At 38.5% G+C, this 20,661-nt stretch overlaps 1 protein-coding gene across 4 annotated transcripts in view; it reads left to right on the plus strand.

The window, feature by feature from the left end:
• caln1 (calneuron 1) overlaps positions 1-20,661 on the plus strand; it is a 58,200-nt gene that overhangs the window by 23,650 nt on the left and 13,889 nt on the right. For all 4 annotated transcript variants that reach the window (XR_191704.5, XM_012924234.4, XM_012924235.4 and 1 more), the window contains one exon: positions 1,075-1,187. Coding sequence is in view for 3 of the 4 variants with exons in the window: in XM_012924234.4 (XP_012779688.1) it covers positions 1,075-1,187 (113 nt within the window). In the remaining variant the exon portion in view is untranslated. The remainder of the gene's footprint in view (positions 1-1,074; positions 1,188-20,661) is intronic.

The raw sequence follows: 20,661 nt of genomic DNA on the forward strand, positions 1-20,661 counted from the left end.
CAAACGCTACAGAGGGAAGATAATGAAACCCTGCTGGGGGTTTCATTATATAAGACAAAAAAGGCTATACATTTAAGGGCATTCAGCTGGATCAATATAAAACTCTGATCTGTTTGTTTGAATTGTTCCCGTCTTCAAAGTTTTGATGCTTTGTTCTGGCAGTAGCTGTAACAACTATCAGCAGGCATCTGAGATCAGTGCTGCTGGAATTGATGTTCACGGCAGGACTCCATGTTTTGAGTGATGAAGTAGCTGCAAACTTTGATCTGCTCCACAGTCTGCATTATAGATCTAGTCAGAACTCAGTTTTTTTTCTTATGTCTCATCTCAATAGTAAATGTCATATTGAACTGTGTTATTTGAAGCATGCTGGCTCAAATAATATAGGGCGAAGACAGCGCAGCATCCAGAATTCTGTTTATGGTGGAACAACACTTTCTCCCACACATTGTAGAAACCTTTTGAATCTCCAGAGGCCTCAAGACTGTCTATACATTCACTTTTTTCCAAGAGGCCAGTCAAACTGGCCACATTCTTAATAATGCATAAATTAACTTTGTATTTAAACTGTAAAAACTGCACCCTCCACATGCTTTTTAATGAAAAGGAAGTTGCTGCATAGATCAAAATTTATTTTTTCTACCAGGCTGTAAATATGTGTATTTGTCCTTGATGTAAATATGTAAAAATTATTTATGTTTCTGTTCTGTGTCTTGTGTACTGTTAGTTTGTATATGTGTCTTCTTGCTGCTGTTACACCCAAATTTCCCCTTGTGGGACAATTAAAGGATTATTCTATTCTATTCTATTCTATTCTATTCTACTATATCTGCCACAAGTGGCCATTAGAGGAACTGCACTTGATTTTTCAGCTCCACAGGTTCCTGCTTACTAATAACTGCTTTCCTTTGTGCATCTGCAGCTCACAGAAGAAAAATAAATCACATTATAGGATAGAAAACAACTAACGATGATGGATTTTATTATTGGGAAATTTTTTAGATGTTTGTTAGATGACAAATGCCATGAGTGCTTCGTCATTGATCAACAATCTGTCCTCTCTTTCACCATCAGGGGACGGGCAGGTTGATTTTGAGGAGTTCATGACGATTCTTGGTCCCAAGCTCCTCTCATCTGAAACAAGAGAAGGCTTTCTGGGCAGCACAATCGATACCATCTTCTGGCAGGTAAATCTTGATTCTTTTTTACCTTTATTCTCTGTCACACATCTGTTTTGTTACCACTTCTGAGTCATGAAATGAACTGGATGTGATGATGAGACAGATGCTATATGTCTGAGCTGAAATATAAATGCAGCATCATTCTTCTACATCTTTGTTTTAACTGAAAACCAAGGAGCAGGATTTTTAAATCTGTTTACAAAAAAAAAGCTGCATGTTGGTCCAGGAATGCTGTCCTCAGTCTACTGTTCTCAGCCTCCTGTTATGTTGCGGGTCAGATTGACCCAGAACAGAAGAGATGTCACATGTCATCTGCATCACTAAAGGAAATGAAAAAAATCAAAATTATACAAGAAAATTGTAAAATAATCAATGCCAGGGTTTCTCACACTTTTGGATTAGTAAACATGCACGGGTCAAATTGACCCAGGAACATAATTGGTGTTCCTGGAAACCAACATAACAGGAGGGTTAAAAAGTGTGGTCGAGTTTGTCTGGTTTCCTCTAGATCTCTCACATTACATTACATGATTGGTTACTGCATCATTACGGCGCAAATGATGACCAACTGAAAAGGTACATTTTAATTTTAGTATTAAAGAATTAAAAAATAACAAAACACCAATGCCAAATTAACCTAATTACACTAATTAACTGTACTATGAAAGCAAAATAGAGCTCATATATATTCTACATCTTTAATGAAGCTGTGCAGAGTTTTAATTATTTTTGTTCTTACGCAATCAACTCTGTGAATATATTTTAGATTTTATGTTCCCGAAAAAGAATATTTGTGTTAAAGTGACGACATCCTGGAGCAGCTAAAGTGTGACGTGTCTTCTGTGCACTAATGGATTCTGCAGTGAAATACAGTCTTCTGAATTTAACTCCATTTCCAGATTTTTTCAATCCTTTTTTGAAGGGCAGTGCAAATATATATCCATCCATCCATCCATCCATTCGCTTCCGCTTATCCTTTTCAGGGTCGCGGGGGGCGCTGGAGCCTATCCCAGCTGTCATACGGCGAGAGGCGGGGTACACCCTGGACAGGTCGCCAGTCTGTCGCAGGGCTGCAAATATATATATATATTATATATACTGATCTCCGTTGAGTTGTACTGTGACCGACTCACAGCATAAAGGGGTTTCAGAATCTGAGAACAGTAGTAAAAAATGTCTGAGTAAAATAGTTTTGCTTTGAGTGAGCTAGAGTGTTTAACACACACAGACACACAATAGAATGGAGGACAGAGCCTGAATGGGCATGTAGACAAATCTGGTATGTGTGAGAGAAAGAGCAGAGCATTTGGCACTGATAGTAACACTTGGCAAGCCTGCCCCCCTGATGTAATCATCAGCTTGACCCAGGCTTTTTCTCAGGGGAATGAGCTTGTGGTTTACACCGTGAGGACACAAGTCTTTAGAGGTATGAGTGCAGGACGGCAAATGTACTGCCAGCCACATTTGGCCGATGCAGTGACCTTGGCTTGTAAAGAAGAGCGGTTGGCTTGAAACAGTGTGTTTCTTTTTTTTTTTTCAACCCCTCAAGTAAAACTGGTTGTGGTTTACAGTTTGTTACTCCTGCACTAATAAACCCACATTTCAAGTCAAGACGAATGCCCAGACGCAGAAATCAAACACCTCATCAAATGTGTGGAGCACATTCAGAGGGAAAATGCACTGCAGACCATCTTTTATCATAATTATTTCTTCACTCACCTCACAGATGATTACTTGCTTGAGACATTACAATTTTGTGCCTAGTTTATTTTATTGTTAATAGTGTATAACTGAGCCTTATTCAAAGAATTTGCTACAGTGTTCCTCTTTGAATACATAAGTGTTTTTTTCCTAATTATTAGAATATTGGAGTAGATGTTGAATTTTTTACCTTGCATCCTAGTACCAGGGTGTTAAAAGTGATTTTTATGAAATATCTCAATAAATCTTGCATCCACTCTGCAGACAGTAACATGCAGTGTTTTGTGTTTGGTGGGACAATTGAAAAATGAAAATGATCTTAGCAATGCAAGTATGCATGGAGAAAAATAACACTATCAGCTCAAAAGCCTTCCCATCAGTTCAGCAGACGCTGAATAAACCATCAGCTGAGACAACTCATGCTGCTGGCTCATTATGTCCCACTCATTAAGATTCAGAATCAGCACTTCAAATCAACAGCTCTTACATGCTTAGAAAAATGCAATTCCTTTGTGGTCGTAAACAACAGGATAAAAAAATATATCACATTCATTTAAAAAAAAAAGAAAGAGAGAGAGAGAGAGACAGGGAGACAGTAGAAATGTTTTTTTTCCTTCTTGCTGACAATGATGCTTAATGCATTATAGTTTTACTCGCTGAAGATGCACAATTCAGTGCCATTAACAGGAAAGAAACATAATGACTATGTGAAATGTGAAAGATGTGGTAGAGATGAACCAAGAGCACATTATGAGTGTTTGTTGGTTTTTACTGCAGTAAAAATAGGCTGTTGAAGAAAATAACATCTGTTGTTTCAGCCCAACCATATTTCAATAGAAGTTGTTGGAGACAAAACAAATGCTAAGGAGAGTTGGTGTCAGATATAAACTGTAATCTTTAGTTCCAAATTAATGCTAGCTGTGATTTGCATCGGGCGTAATGTGCAAATTGTCAGAGAATGCAAAGTCTTTAGCCATAATAAGCTTTTTAGTCGAATTCCATCCATATTTTTTACCTAACTAGAATTGCAGGATGTTGGAGTCAGTCCTAGCTGGGCGACGAGCAGGGTACAGCCTGAACATGTGTAATACAAAGACGCTGACAGCTGTTCACACCAACAGCTAATTTAGAATCAACCTAATATGTTTTCAGACAAGTGAGAACATGCAAACTCTACACAGCGGACCAAGAGGTACAAACCCATGGTATAAAATGACATTGCTAACCATTTCATTATGGTGCCAAGGTAAAGACCTTAAAATATTATGCAGCACAACCCAGTCTGGCAGAACCAGACTGAGGGAAGATGGTTAAGGTCTACAAAAACTAGAATGATAGGGAAGTCAAGAGAGGAGAGCAAAGACTAAAAAAATAAGTAATAAAACAAATAAATGATATAGTAAGTCAGTCAGCTAATATGTAATTTTTATTTTCCCCATAATGGTAACTTAGAGAAACTGGCACAAGTATAGTTCAGGAAACAACAAAGTAAATATAATACTCCACTACATTAGGAAACGGTATACTGTATGTGCAAAGTTGGGCTTCAATAATGACATTCATAATTCTCATCATGACATAAAACATTTTAAATTTTCAGTAGCTTTTAAAACCGTTGAATATATAACAGTTAAGAATAATTTCAATGATATAGACTCACAGCTGCAGATTTGTCAGTTTTATATCCATGAGGCAGATTCCCCAAAGCTCTGTTGAATGGAGATCTGTAGAGGTCATCTAAGTACATGGAGCTCATGCAGAAGAAACCAGTAGGAGGTGATTCGAGCTTTGTGACATGGTCCGCTAGTTTGCTAGAAGCAGTGATCAGATTGGTACACTGTGGTCACAAAGGGATAGTTAGGTTTCACCATTTAAACGATGCTCACATGGTACCAAGGGGCCTAAAGTGCCAAGAAAATACCCCCCACACCAGTAGACCATCAACAGGATGAACCGCTAATAATAGACAGGATGGAGCCATGCATTCATGTTGTTCATACTCAATTCTGAGGCTATCCTCTTAATGTTGCAGAATAGCTCGAGACCCATCAGACCAGAGACCGTTCAAGCCCATCTGCTTGAGGGTTCAACATGTTGTGTGTTCAGAGACATACCGTGGTTGTAATAAATGGTTATTTGAGTTGCTGTTGCCTTCCTATCATCTCAAAGCATTTTCACCCAGAGAACTGCCACTGTCTGGATAATTCCTTTACCTCATTCACTATAAACTCTGCACATGGTTGTGCAGGAAAATGCCAACAGATCAGGAGCTTCTGAAATAATCAGACCAGCCTGTCTGTCAACAACAAGGATGTTATGCTTACCTTTCTTACCATTCTGATGTTCCGTTTTACATACTTGCACTGACCATGTCTACATGCCTAAATGAACTGAGTTGCTATCCTGTGATTGGCTCCTTAGACATTTGCAGAGAGTTAAGAGCCGTTGAAGAGAGGTACATAACAAAGGGGCTGGTGAGTGTAAGTTCAGGTATAACAGTGATGTCTGCAACTGAATAGAAATCTTTAAAATCTTTAGAATATAGTATGTAGTCCCATGGACTGGACCTGAGGAGTCAAGAAATTTGTTCTGCCTTTACAACCAAGTAAAGCAGTCTCTGGCTGTATAGTATATGCTTACTATATGTTTCCCAGAACCTTTCCCAGACATGCTTTATATAACTTTTTATAATTATGCTTATAATTATTAGAATTAACATCCTTCAAATCTTGAACTTTACATTGATTTGGCACATCTTAATAATTTGCTTTGATGGAAGCAATATATTCAATAATCGTGACAAGGAAACAACGTGCACAATACTGATAATATTTTCGCTGTAGGCATTTTGTGCAACACTTAAACAAATTCAGTTTTCAAAGCATTTTACAGAGTACACTTTCCTTCTTTGCCAGCATTTGTTTTCTGTGCTCGTCCATCAGAGCAGAGCGGGATTCGTTCAGCAGAAGTGTGACACAAGCACACCCTGCACTCAAATGAACCTTATATTTTGTTGTGGTTCAGTCCTTTTGAACCCTGAGAGTAGCTCTGTTCTTGACTTGGAAGAGAGATTTTTTCATTCCAGCGATATCAAGCAAAGTGTCACATCCTCACCAGCTGGGGTGATGGGATAATGATTCACTCGCTGTCACACACTCACTTTCCTACTCACCCGTATCTGCTCCTGAACAGTTTGTTAATGTATCTAATTATCCCATTGGATAATTATGAGCTTGTATTTTAACAACTGCAAACATTAAAGTTGTTTTTTTAAGTCAGCAGCAGCAGCCTGATTAACAAGACAAACGAATAGTAAACAAAACAATGAACATTCGAAAAATCGTTTTTCAATGCCTGCTTGATTGAGATCAACATTATTTTAAATTTTCATTTTTCATGTGCAAGCACTTAATTCCTTCAACTGAAAATTACTGAAGATGTATGGAATACTTGTTATATAAGATCAAAGCTCCTCTGCACTTTAATTGCAGGTCAGTGTACCTTGCATTGTGCTAACTAATCCCTGAGTAGAATGGTGACTCACCAGTGAGAATAGTAGAAATGGAGATCATATAAGTTGTGAAGATAATGAGTCAGAGGTCAGATCTGGTCAAACGCAGTGTGTTTCCTCTTTGTGCACTTGAGATTTATCAGTTTTTAATTAGTGAACTTCAAGGTAATAGTGTGTACCTTTTCAAGGATCATAAAGGTACAATAAAACTTACTTATTTGCACCATTTCTCAATATTAACTATACCCATATGTTTTGAAATTTATATTCTGTTAAACAAAAATAAAAAAAAGAATTTAATAAATTTCATTCAATAGACCATAGATTCTCTATCAGTCTTGTATGTCAGTGGCACGGAGTTACACTCTTTCCTAACAGCAAGAAGGTCTTTTTACTTTTGGGGTTTTCTTCAGGTGTTCTGGTTTCCTTTCAATTCAGTTCATAATTGTAACTTGGTGTACATGTTGATATGAATTGGATAAAGCTTTAGAGCAAGAGATTTTGGAACATGTACAAAATACATGAATTAGTGTTTTTGTGTGCATTTTATTTAAAGGTACTGTTGCATTAGCGTATAAAATTGTAAAGTTTGGTTTCTGTAAGTTGCAAACCACAAGGGTAAAAAAAAGCAGACCTGTGAAGGGTTCATCAGTTGGCCTCTAGAGCATACGCCCAAATGGCGAGTAAAACGTTATTTTCTTAGCCTACGTGCAACAAAATAACACCCTGCACTGGTACTAAATCCAAGGAAGCTTATGATAATGTTTGCAGTTTTTCAAGCCATGTAAGCAGTTCTTGTTCGGGAAAACTTGGCAGACACTTTCATGGTCCCAGACCTGACAGCATTAAAAAATAAAAAAATCAATAACAGTTTAGTTTGTCTAACACTTTGGTACTGCTGAATAAGCTGTTTGTGAACAGCAGCAACAAACATTATATTCAGGTTCCAACATTTTACACTTGGTCAACAATCACACCAACCATAATAGACAGTCCCGTGTGTGTGTGTGTGTGTGTGTTTAAACAGCTTTGAGGACCAAAAACTGGCATTCCACTGTACTTGTGGGGACCAACTATCACTTGTGGGGACAAAGTTGTTTTAGTTTTCCTCATTTTTGCACATTTTTCACGCATAAAGTTAAATAAACTGAACATGAGGAAGATGATCAGGGATTTTAAGTTGTTTTTTCTTCACTGTGACACTCTAGAATGTATTTTTACATTTTTACAAAAATCAAAGGACCACTGTCAAAAAATAAAAACTATACCAATAGCCTTTCTCAGAAGTAAAACTGGCAGCCAGGAGAAATGAGTGACCAGGTTTCCTGTACCTCTTTGACAGGACACCAGGGGTTTTCTTATTTTAGAGCTATTTACCCTATAATTACCCCATGTGCTGCACACCCACTTTAAATAAGAAAAAAAATACACCAACAAAGTTTGGCTGTTATTGTTTAGCCTTCTGGCATGTAATTTGTTTCTTTCTTTCATTTATGATGATTTCTTTATTTTTTCTTAAAGGTAATAAGATAATGTTTTTTTCCTTATCACGTTGATTTATTATGGGCTGTTTCCTTTAAGCTTAGAGACAAAGTCATTTAGTCCAGTCAAGAAACCGAAGTATCTCCAGTGTTGTTCTTGTTATTTGGTTGATGCTAACTGACCGTGTCTTAAAGTCATATTTGTATACAATGTAACTCCACAGAACCGACTTGTAGTGCCTAATGTGAATACAAGTGTTAATGTAATCAGTGTTATTTCAATAGAATAGATCTTTATAAGTTTTATTTGTCGATCTTTTTTCTACTTTTAAAGACAAAGAGACAATACACATAAAAACTAGTTTTATGTGGTAATGCTAAATATAGCAGACCCTGATTTGGGTCTTTTTTTGTTTATTTTAAACCAATATGTGTCAGAGTGCCTCTGGGTGCTTTAACCCTGTGATAAAATATTACATCCCGCAAAAATGTCAGCTAATCTTCCCTGAAAGTTATTTTTGATGGAGAGACTTTAGTGTTGGTTTCTCTGAGGTGTAGCATGGTTTGGAGAGCAAATGTCAGGAGGAAGCAGTGCACAGCAGAGAGGTGTGAGGAGCAGTCAGTCTAACGAACAGGTATTCACCTCCAGGTCATGAGGACTCCTCAAATGAACTGAAGCGTGAGAGGACTTTGCTTTTTTTTTTTAGGCTGCATGTTGATCAGAAAACAAACCGCAGCCTGGACTGTAAAGTGTTGTTTACATGTTAGAACTGTTGGGCAAAAAATTTGTACCTGGTGATTTTGTAGACCTTAACTAAAAATTACTTTTAAACTACCACAAGTTAACAACTGTAAGTTGCTATGCACTGCTGTTCCTTCTTTCTAGATATGAGTGAGTTTGAAAGAGCAGTTAAAAGGATGCTGGGTTCTGAAACATAATCTGTTTCTCAATAGTGCAAAAGCTGTTCCTCTTTCTCAGCAATATATGCCTCTGGCATTTTGTTACATGTGACCAAATAATCGTTTATTATTAAAATGCAAAATGTTACAGTTGGCACGTTCCATAACACATTATCAGAAGTGCTTTTTAATGTAAGTCTACCAGTCATGTTAAAGTCATGGTGAAGAATCCAACTCCGGACATTTAGACATGTGGCCTGTCTGGCTTGTAAATGGAGATTTTTGCCTTAAATCAGATCCATTAATCATCTTTTTTTTCTCCCCTTGGCGCCAGGGCACAATCTTGGATTTATAATGACTTTAGAAAATCATCTGTGATGAATAATATGCATGTCACAATGATTTTTCTTGAGACATTTTAGATTAGGTTAATATTTGTGTTGGTCCCTGCAGAGTTACCCTGGAAGTGAAAGTCTGCCATGAGCGCTGTAATTGTTTCTGTGCTATGGTTGTCTCTGTGGTGTATGTAAAGATCATATGCAATATCATATAATAGGCTTATTCCAAATGGGATGTCCAGGTCAATTTCATTTATCAGTTGGGATGGTCAAATTCTTATTACAAACTTTTATTGCATCGAATACAGTGGCTTGCACTTTTCAGTTATTTATTTGTGAAAAATGTTTGGAATCATGTATGATTTTCGTTCCACTTCTCTCGTGTGCACCACTTTGTGTTGGTCTTTCACGTGGAATTCCAATAAAATTGATTCATGTTCGTGGCTGTAATGTGACAAACTGTGGAAAAGTTCAAGGGGGCCGAATACTTTTGCAAGTCACTGTATTCCTATCATATATTAAAAATATATTTTTAACAGCATTAGTGGTTTTATGTTTTTTATTCAGTTCCCCTTTGTTTTGTTTTTCCATCTAGCTTTTGCAATAAAAGAAAATGGTTGCAGTTTTCAGCAAAGTGGCATCATAATTTAATCAAAATCTTGTTTTTGAGACTGGCTAAATCTGCTGGTGCTCTAATCTGCCTGCTTTACTTTCTGATAATGCTCTGCATCTGCTAAATGGGTCCGTTATGGACCAATGGGCTTGTTGAATGTTTCAACAAGCCCATTTGCTGCTGATTAGTTAGTAAAAATAATATCCAAAAACATCCGAGCCTTTGAAAGATTTCTGCAGGTACCCACCAAAAGGGAATGGTTTGTAGGAATGTTTTTGAGGCTTTTCTCCTGCCTCAGATTGTTGTGTAAGTGTTCTGTCAGATAGTGCTAACAACACAACAACCACTCACAGCAAAGCATCCGTCCACATGACATTTCTTTTCTGTTATTTATCTGGTCATACACTGCTTACACATGTCTGTGGTTTTGTTGTTGAAGTTGAATGTTTAACATAAACCTCTGCTGTACTTGACTTTAGCTTGACTTCCTGTGCCCATGCAGGTAGAGCCTTCAATAATATCCATGCCTTAGTAATACAGCAGGCTTGAACTGATTCAGGATCAGCGTTTGAATTTGCCAAATAGATACATTTGATAAATGTCCTCAATCATTTTCTTTTTTCTTTCTCATTCATTGCAATGATTAGTTATAATTCCAAGTTTCTCAGATTGCCTTGCTAAATTACTGAAATTTAAATAAGATGTCTGCTGATGAAGAACTGCTGACTGTCAGATGTCCTGCTCCAGGCAGGTAGTATGAGAAGAGCCAGCACTTCTCTAACAAGCAGCTGCTGGGTGCTTGATAGATTCAAGGCCAACGTGCAGGATGTAAACAAACTCTAAGGGCGTTCACTCACCGGCTGGGAAGGCTGAGACGAGCGAAAAATCACTTTCCCTCGCCAGGCATGGCCTTGAATGGCAATGAAGGTGGCACAGAGACACAGCGTTACAGACAGCTAATCAACACCCACACGTGTGCACACGCATGCACATGTTCTCCGTTTCGTTCCATATGCCTAATCATCCTCCTTCCAGCAGTCTGATCTACTCTAATGTGATCCTCCTCACATTGAAGCACAGAGGTTGGGGGGTGAATTATAGAGGATTATCAAAGTGAAAATGACTCAATTTGTCTCATGCATCAAGAAGGGCATTACTTTTGATCCCTGGCCAGAATCTTTTCCTTGAGGCCGTCAGTGCCTTTGCGAGACAGAAATGTATTTTCACGATGACCTCCACCTGAGTTTTCAATGCTGACTTTGAATGAGAGCAAGCAGTAATCTCTTCATGCTTAAAAAAGAAGCCAGTGTTGTAGTACCAAAAACTGTAGTTCTTCAAGTCAAACCCTTCAGTGTTACCAAGAACAACTTCAGCCATAAAAATGGCATCTTTAGAGCCTAAATGGTTTTATCTCCATGTGAAATTTCCCTCTTTGTGGCCATTTTTATTCTTTTGAGCCTTAAAGCTTTGGGCGTGGCCATTGTGATTGACAGGTACACCATTACAGGTTGCTGTAGCCAATCACAGTGGCTCCACTTCCTGAATAATAATAGTAAAATAATAATAATAACTTCATTCAAATAGTCAAAGGAGCTTGCAAAGAAAAGCGTCTGGACTTCTTTAAGTTGCTTGAAGACGTTTCACCTCTCATCCGAGAAGCTTCTTCAGATCTAAGGTCAAATGGTGGAGAGTCCCAGATTTAAACCTAGTGGGAGTATCCCCCCACAGAGGGACAAAGGACCCCCTGATGATCCTCTAATCGCCTGAGCCAAGGTGTGAAACTGGGTGTGGGTCCCAATCAGCCAGAGTTTCGGGTGAGCTCATTGTGAAACCTGGCCCCACCTTATCATGCGATTTCCTGAGGTCAGATGGCCCAGGATGTGAGTGGGCGTTAAGGCGTCTGGGGAGGGATCTCAAAACTGGATTATAGATGGCAGAGAGTTGGTGTAGTAAACCACCGCCTCTGTTCAAAGATGGTCGCTCACAGTGGACATAGAAGGCTTCTTTCATAGAATTAGTGCTTCACAGTTTGAATAATTCAATTTCAATTCAATTCAATTTAATTTAAACAGCGCCAAATCACAACAACAGTCGCCTCAAGGCGCTTTATATTGTAAGGTAGACCCTACAATAATAGATACAGAGAAAACCCAACAATCATATGAGCCTCTATGAGCAAGCACTTTGGCAACAGTGGGGAAGAAAAACGCCCTTTTAACAGGAAGAAACCTCCAGCAGAACCAGGCTCAGTGAGGGGCGGGGCCATCTGCCACGACTGGTTGGGGAGAGAGACAGAAGATGGGAGAAAAGACACGCTGTGGAAGCGAGCCAGAGATTAATAACAGGTATAAAAGTATACAAGTAATAAAAGCTACACATTAAAGATAAGTGTATGCAACAAACATATACACACACATAATCAACCACATGGCCTCACATTCATTCCAAAATACACATACACACAACTGAACTGAACCTTTCAACTGTCTTTGGGCTGTTGGTGCCTTTTAGAGTGTTTTTTAATTACCTGATAATTTGCTGACTTCTTTTTTGGGCTGTAAGCTACACATCAGTGTTCCAATTTTGGTTTGTGTTATTTTAGTCTGCTACTTGGCACTTATTAGCAGGTATTAGTGTCTGTGTGATCCAGTTATACAGTCTTTGGATGCCGCTTATTAACCAAGTGTTAATAAGTTAGCACTCCATCTTCATTTCTAAAATTGTCACATCCGTCTCCTAAGGACAACAGAATGCATCATGTCAGAGGGGCTGCTTCCATCTGTAGTTGGCACATTGGTTTTATTGTTTGTTGGCTGTTTTCATTTTTCTTTTTACGTAATCTTTGGGAACGCTGACACTTTTCTCGAGACACCTCACCTCATGTTGCTATTGATTATAAAGTGGCAGGTTGCAGTAGGATTATGACTTTATTTATTGGTTAACAGAAATATATAACATAGAATACGCTGTATCAGTACGACCATTAATAGTAGTAAAACTTTAAAGCCTTAAACTTACTGTATCTACATCCATGCTGTTCGTGATGAACACTATATTGCTACTGTACTGTTGAGTCAGGCTGATAACTTTTCTTCTCTTAGCTCTGAAACAAGAAAGCTGCTGTTTGAAGTTTTGCTGCTCGTGGAAAAGCAGCAGCAAGCACCCTCAGGCCTCCTGCTTCAACTCTTAATTTGATTCCTGCCTCTGCCTGCTCCCTTCATCATTTGGAGCCTCGTGTTTTTTTTTTTTTTTGTGTACACTATGACATTTTTGTTCCTTTTCCTTCATCCTAACTCACGCTCCTTATGTTCCATGTAGCTTTAATTGCGTGTGAGTCAGCTTGGCTCCTTCAGTGATTCACTTCATTACAGCTCTTTCTCATCCACGATGCAGCTCTGAGAAGTGTCAGCACCACATCACTGTATTTTCTGCACAATTGCTTGACTTAAAATATGCACAAAATTGCATGTGCACACACACACACACACACACACACACACACACACACACACACACACACACACTGTGGAGGAGCATTTGTGTTATTGAGTGTCCAGAATTTTAATGATGTGTCTGCCAATCAGAATAAATTTCTTTGACTACATTACACTGACACTGATTTACTTGAGGCGATCTTATTCATTTTTATCTACCAAGCAATCACAGCGTATAGCCCTATTTAGATATATATGGAGAAAATCATTTGTCAGCTAAATGTAATCAAAAAGACATAGGTCTGTTTCCCACTATTCATCATTTCATAGCGCTGTACTTCAAAGTCCCATCAGGCCTGCAGACAGAAAGGATGAAGAGTGAATATGGATGTATAGGACTTCAAAAGATTTGCACCCCATTCACAAAACCTTCTTTATTTATTTATTTATTTATTTACACAAAATAGTCAGAGTTCAGGCGTTTTTACTAGCCAAACTCACAATACTGCATGAATTAACATTTCCCCTTGACTTTTAAGTACAGGCTTGGTGATGCAGTCCTTGACATACTGAAAAAGAACACCTTATGTGACATTTCTTTGAAGATGATTTTAATTTCTGCAACACAAATAAGCAGGTGGGTAGACAGATCTCTCAGCTTTCCCCTGCATCTACAATGACGTTGAATGTTTTCTTTGGGGAATTAATCAGAATCAGAATCAGAATCAGAATACTTTATTGATCCCTGGGGGAAATTATTTTTTGTTACAGTGCTCCATTTTAAACCAACATTAAGACAAGACAGACAATACGCTAACTAAGAATAGTACAATATATACATATATATACATACATACATACATAATTACATACAGATACATACAGAATTATTACATTGGTGCTTCTCCAACTTTTTTCATGTTACAGACTAAAAAAACAAAATAATTTTTTGTGACAATCTGCAAAATTTTCATTTTGCAGTACCTTATAAACTGTATAAACTGAACTTAAATTGAAGGTTTCGATGGAAGTTAGAGTTGCCTATGTTGCACTAGCCGATATAAGAAAACTTCTCTGTTTGGATCGAGCTTTAATTAGATTTTTCTACCACTTTAAGATGAGAAATACAATATATAACCAGTCGTCCTTTAGCAGGGGTCCTGCTACACCGTGGGTTTAATTAAACCATGTTTTAATCTGTACTATCAGCTATTGAACTGCAATTCAATGCCAACACCTCCAAGTAAAATTGTGCTTACGATTTATTTGGTTGTTTACATTTCTTCCTCATCTTTGTGTGTCTCTCGCTGTACTTCATTCTCATATCTTTTATCTCTCTTCCCTGCTGTCTCCTCTGTTGTTCATTCTTCTGCAGTAAAAGGTAATGAATTACATGAGGCACACCACATAGATCGACTGAAAGCCAATAATGAGGGCAGTGACCCTCAGGCTGCTCCTGTAGTCTGCTCCAGTACAGGGGTTAATGGGAGTAATCTCACCTTGATTAATCATACTAACAGTAATTGGCTATTGGTAGCTTTCTAAGTGGCCTTAGGCATTTTCCCTTCTTCCCGTATTTTCCTCAAACTGTCTGTGAAATAAACTGTCTAAAGTCTGCTGTCCTGATCCAAGTATCATGCCAGGATTTGCAGACTTTAAGTGCCTAATATGAACATTTATCTGCAACTGTTCAATCAGATATTACTGCTTGTATATGAAAAAGCTGTAAAAATTCTTAGGATGAGTTTTTTTGTTTTTGTTTTTTAATCTACCGTGTGTTGGTCGTGGGGCTATAATGAAATGTGCACTGGAGCGTAGAGGTTACAGACCTCAAGACAGAAGTAACTCTTTTTGTGGCCCATAAGAGTCTCACTGCAAGTCATTTTCGTCAGTTTCATCATGTGGCCAATGTTTGTGTAAATTCAAAACACTACATGACTGGTTCCAGAAATGAGCTACAATTCATTTTCCCGCCTGTTGTTACCCTCGTGGCACGTGTTATGTTTTATTTTGCTCAATTAATCTTCTGGCCTTTGACGGCTTGGTGACGCAGCGGTAATGGAGACATAAATTTCTCCTGAAGGCTTTGGGCCTTTTAACGGAAACAGATAGGCTGCAGAGATCGATAAAGACGCTGAGCATTCATTTTAACAGGGAAGAGAATGTGTGCATGTTAGACCTGGGTGTTGAGCAGAGGAGGGCATAAATAATTGACTAAACTGAATTGCCTTACAGGTTGCATACTTAGTGTTAGTGAAGATTTCTATTCTCTTTACTTTACACTTCCAAACTGCACCATCCCACACTGCAACAAGTGTACCTGTGTGTAGTCACAATGTCGATTGTTGAAGGGTCTCTTAATAAGGAGCAGGGTAGAAATACACCAACCAGCTTTTGGATGCCGTCACTTTTCTCCAGTGGAACTCACAAATAACATCTGCAGTAATTTATATACTGCTGTCAGACTGATGTTTTAAGATCAGGGGCTGAACTTGCTTGAAAACACAGCTAGTTATTTACAGTGTCAGTCAGACAATAAATCCAACATTTACGAAATGCTTCCACTTCTAATCCTCCTTTTCTTCTTTTTGGTTTCCTCATCATTAGCATTTATATTAATAAATTGAAGCGCTAATCAAAAACGTCTATAAAGTCATATGATTTAGTCTTCACTGAAATAATTACACAGAAATCACACTTGTAAGTTTGTGGAGTTTCATCTGTATTTAACATAAAACAGATGTGCACCATCACAAGTTTTGGTTGTTAAGGATGTAACTGTGCAGACTCCGTAGTGGAGGAGTCTGTTTCCATTTAATACTAGTTGGATCAGCAGTCTTTCTTTGCTTTTTCTTCTTCTCCCTCTATCTCACTTCCCTTACCTTTGATTTTGTTGTCACTCTACGGCTCTTGTTTGTTCTTTCTTTATCACTCCCGGTCATCCCGATTACACCGAATCGCTCCTCATTTAACAAGAGAACTGCCTTTTTCTCACACTCTGACCTTTATTAGTTTCAGTCGTCAGCTCTGCTTTTGTTTTCTTTCAGGAGTCAGTTTTTTTTCCATTTGTGTTCTGTAACTGTAATTTACTTTAGAAAAAACATTTAATTTTAAAGGTCTGTAATTTCAATGCTTTCTTTATTCCCTTTATTCTAATTAGATGCATGTTTTGACGGTAAGCCTTTTTTTCTGAACATCCTAATTAGGACAAGTATTTTAATTTTCAGATTTAGAAAATTTATATTTTTAAGCAGACATGATATCGTGAAAATACTGAGATTTGGATATATGAGTAATGGATGAGTGTTTTTTGTTTTGTTTTGATTTTGCAGACAGTGCACAGCTGGGAACACCATACGTGCACAGCTGTTTGCGTATAAACCTCCTTTCAGTATTGCACGTGTGTGTGATCTTGCACTATAGAGGCCATGCCAGGTGTCTTAATCAACTGTAAGTTTTTGTTACTTACAACCATTTCGTCGGACTTGGAAATCACATTACATATTTGACATATTTGAAGCCTTGTCTGTCAAGCTTCTGTAAAATTCTCCCCCAAAGTCCAGAACTCTCCTTTCTCCAGCTTGACAACAGCATCCACAGATTACATGATCAGTTTCTGTTACTGTCATGTTGCCCTGCAAAAAAACAAACCAAAACAACAAAAACCCTGGTGCAGTCAGATCCCTGGAAAACCACCACCTCACACTTTCTTATAATCAGCCTCTGACAATACACTGAAATGAAAAAAATGAAATATCTCTTATTTCTATAGATAGTGTTTACATTAAAACAAGCATAGAGCATGTTCTTCTGCATTCAAATCAAACAGGGTTCAAGTATGTGCCTCCTCAGCTGCAGCACGTTTTAAATGGATTAATATTTCTACCATTTGGAAAAAATAGGACTTGCAAGTTCATTGCATTAGATTTACATTAGCAAATGCATATAATTGGATTCGTCAGTGTGTGGAGAATGTTATCTGTAGCTCTATAATTTGGCTGTACTGCAAAGGGCTGAACTCAGCAGATGGATGGATGCTGGCTCTTGGCACCTTCTCACCGCCTGTGTGTGTGAGCAGCTGAGTACGCCTCATTTATGGGTGTAAAGATGAACATGGCTTTCTCCACAATCCCAAATCCACTTTGCGGTCTTAACAAATATTCAAGAGTTTGCAAAAAGTCAATAAATTCATGGTTTTAATTCAAGGATAGTGCTTCTGTATGTGTGGGCAAATACGATCTCAGTGCATCTCCTTACACTGATTTTGATGAATTTTATGGTAGTTACAGTTTTAATGAACTTCAAGACTCTTTTAGTAAAAGTGTTTCTAAACCTTGCATCAAAGGCTCTCACAGTGACTCAGATATGTTATAGTACAGTTATAATATACCCACTGTTCCCATGAAATAATTGAGGAGAATATTAAAAACAGAAAATCCACATTTTGAAATATAACCTGTCCACTTCTTAATAAGTAACTGTATTATTTGAGTCTTTATGACACCTCATGCATTTATTAAAATGGTATAAAGTTATGTCAATGCAGTAATATTATTAGTGGTGTGATTGTAAGGGCCTGTGTCCATTTTCTCTACTCAAAGATTTGTCAGTTGAAAACTTTTGGAACAATTTCTCCCGCAAGCCAATCAAATTCAGAAAGGAGTGGGACTTATGTTATCAACACTGTAAAGAGTTTATCAGCATTATACACTGGACCCTAAACTTCTGTGAGTCCAGCTATAATAAACAAACCCAGTCTCTCTTGCAAATAGTTTGCATCTGTTCTTGTTGAAAATCTTTGAACTTTAGCATTGGAGAAGAGGAAAACCTGACAACCACAACAGGTGGTTTTTCACACACAGTGTATGTGGTGCAGCATGGAAGCGGGATGGTTAGCACTGTTGCCTCACAGCAAGAAGGTCCTGGGTTTAAATCAACCATCTGCTTCTGTGTGGAGTTTGCATGTGTCTACGTGGGTTCTCTCCGGGTACTCCAGCTTCCTCCCACAGTCCAACGACATGCAGATAGTGAGGTTAGGTTAATGTCAGTGTGAATGTTGTTTGTCTCTCTGTTAACCCTGCGACAGGCTTGTAGGTTTAGGAGTCACAGTTATGGTATATCCCTTAAATGTTCAAAATGGGAGGGACTTCCGACTAATGGCGGTTTGGTGCGAGTAGCGCTTTTGGTGAGCTCATTTTTTGATTTTGCTCACTAAAATGCCACCAAAGCTGACTAAAGGAGGAAGCTCGGTCTGGCCTCACCTGCAGCCTGCTTCTCCTGACTACCCTTTTACCCGTCCTGAATCGGGGACTGCGGCCCAGGCCGCCACCAATAGCGATGTCAGCGCTCTCAAAGCGGTGCTGCTTTCGGCTCTCCGCGAGGACTTTGCTGCTACACTTAAAACGGAGTTTCAAGCTATCCTTGGTGAATGTCTTTCCTCCATTAAGTCCGAGCTGCTCTCCTTCAAAAAGGAATTAAATGTTCAAAATGTAATTGTAATGCCTGTGTAACATATTGGTTTAATAACCCCTGGATTTGTCCGTCAGTCATACATGGCTTTAAAAAATATGCCAGTTGTCCATGTTGGATCCAGACCAATCAACATAAGGTTTATTATATATATTTGATCTGTTCATTTACTTTTACCAAAGCTCCTTGTGCTGTACAACACATATCTACCTTAGAGTCTAAACGGGGTCCTGCAAACTTTAGTAGTCCCTAAGTTCCTTCAGTTTGGACACACAAAAGAGGAACATGTCTTTCAAGAGTTGGAACAGCTATGAAAACTTTGCCAAAAGCACCTACCAGAAATGGTTCATGCTTTAAAGATTAGTTCAAAACGGCACAGTAACATTCCTGCTATTTGTTACCAGACATTTTTCTTCTCTTTAAATATCAACAATGAAAATGTCAGTTCAATCACAGGATTTTAATGATCACGTGAATCTGTTTTATCCCCATCACTCTGTCACGGATTCAATTCATTTCAATACAAGGCTCCTTCTGAGCTTTGACCACAGCAGACCTTAACAGTATGTGACATTTCCAACTTCTCCAAAGTCTCCATTAAAGTTCTCTGTGCCTGAGGCATGTGATTGCACTTCAGACTGAACTTCTTAGGAGAATGTGTAACAAAGAAGACTGAAGGTTTCCAGCGTGGGCTCCAGTATGAAGCTGTAGGTCACAAACCACTGGGTGTCCTACTAAAGGTCTTTTCTGTGGGAGTCACTTTAGGTTCAGGTGTGTAATTCTTTTCTACTCCCCTTTCTTTCACCATATTCTCCATAAAGGTCAGTCCATGCTTGAATGTGAATGTAGGTTGAGAAAGTCTGTGGGATATGGGAAATGAAAATAAAATGGCTTTTTCTTATCTTCTACTGTAGTGCTCTGTGAATAGAGCTATCCTCTGGCTCATCCCTCTTTTTCTTGGCAAATGAAGTTCTGCCAGTCTCTTGATGGGTGCCAGCGATGCCGTCTTTATTGGGAAGCGAGGCCGCATAAAGGTTGGGTAAACACAATTAGGCTGCCGACCTTTTCCTTTGGGGGGGAAGTAACACAAAAGTTGGCAGTAACTTTAAGTGGCAGATGCTGCAGGGGCACTCCAGGTAGATCTGTCTGTTTAGTACAGATCCTCTCTCTGTTTTCCAGAGGGAGATGCGAGGAGAAATAAACAGAGCTCTGCAGTCTGTGAAACATCGCATCCATTTCTGAAACAGGAGGCAAAACATCTTTTTATGCTGCTGTACATGGTGGCTGATGTGAGATTGTTGCTGTATGAGCTTTCCAGTTAGGACCACAGCAGCAGCAGTGTCCTGAAGAGAGCAGGCGCATGAAAATGATCAAGTCTAACACATACAAAGGAGAATGATGGGTTGTGAAGAGGCTTGCAGATGCATGGCTCTGTTTGAGATTCACTAGTTGGTTGCTTGGAAGAGTATTAGCTGAACGGCTGGGATTATGGGCTGAGCTCGACTTTGTTTCCTGCCTAAACTAATGCCATACTCTATTTAGTCTCACAAAAAGTTTGTGTTTGTTTATGTTTGTCAATACTGAACTGTGGGGCTCTTTATTATCTGAAAAGTATGTTCAATACTAATGTAGAAAACTTTGAGTTTGGTGGTCAACAAGGAGTCAGTGTTTGAGTTTCAGTGGTCATCATAGTTTTTTCTGCTTACTGTGTTATTCTTTTAAATGATTGATAAATTTTATTATTTTCTTTTTTTATCAGTTTTTTTTTTACACAGTATAGAGTAGAAAGGCAGATGGGTTGTATGTGAGGGGGAATGGCACATAGAAAAGCACCTGGAGCAACCTCGAACCTGCAGTGCAGCACTAAGGACTAAAGCCTGCACAGCATGGGTCACCTGTTCAACCAGGTGATGCATCGTGTTGCTCCTTCTGTCTTTTCACAAAAATGCAGTAAAATGAAGAAAATCAAATAACTGAAGAATATTGAAGTATCAGTTGTTGTATTGGTATAAACCTTTAGTTGTACTGGTGGT

The sequence above is a fragment of the Maylandia zebra genome, linkage group LG14 (genome assembly GCF_041146795.1).
Source record: "Maylandia zebra isolate NMK-2024a linkage group LG14, Mzebra_GT3a, whole genome shotgun sequence".
NCBI classification, from domain to species: Eukaryota; Metazoa; Chordata; class Actinopteri; order Cichliformes; family Cichlidae; genus Maylandia; species Maylandia zebra.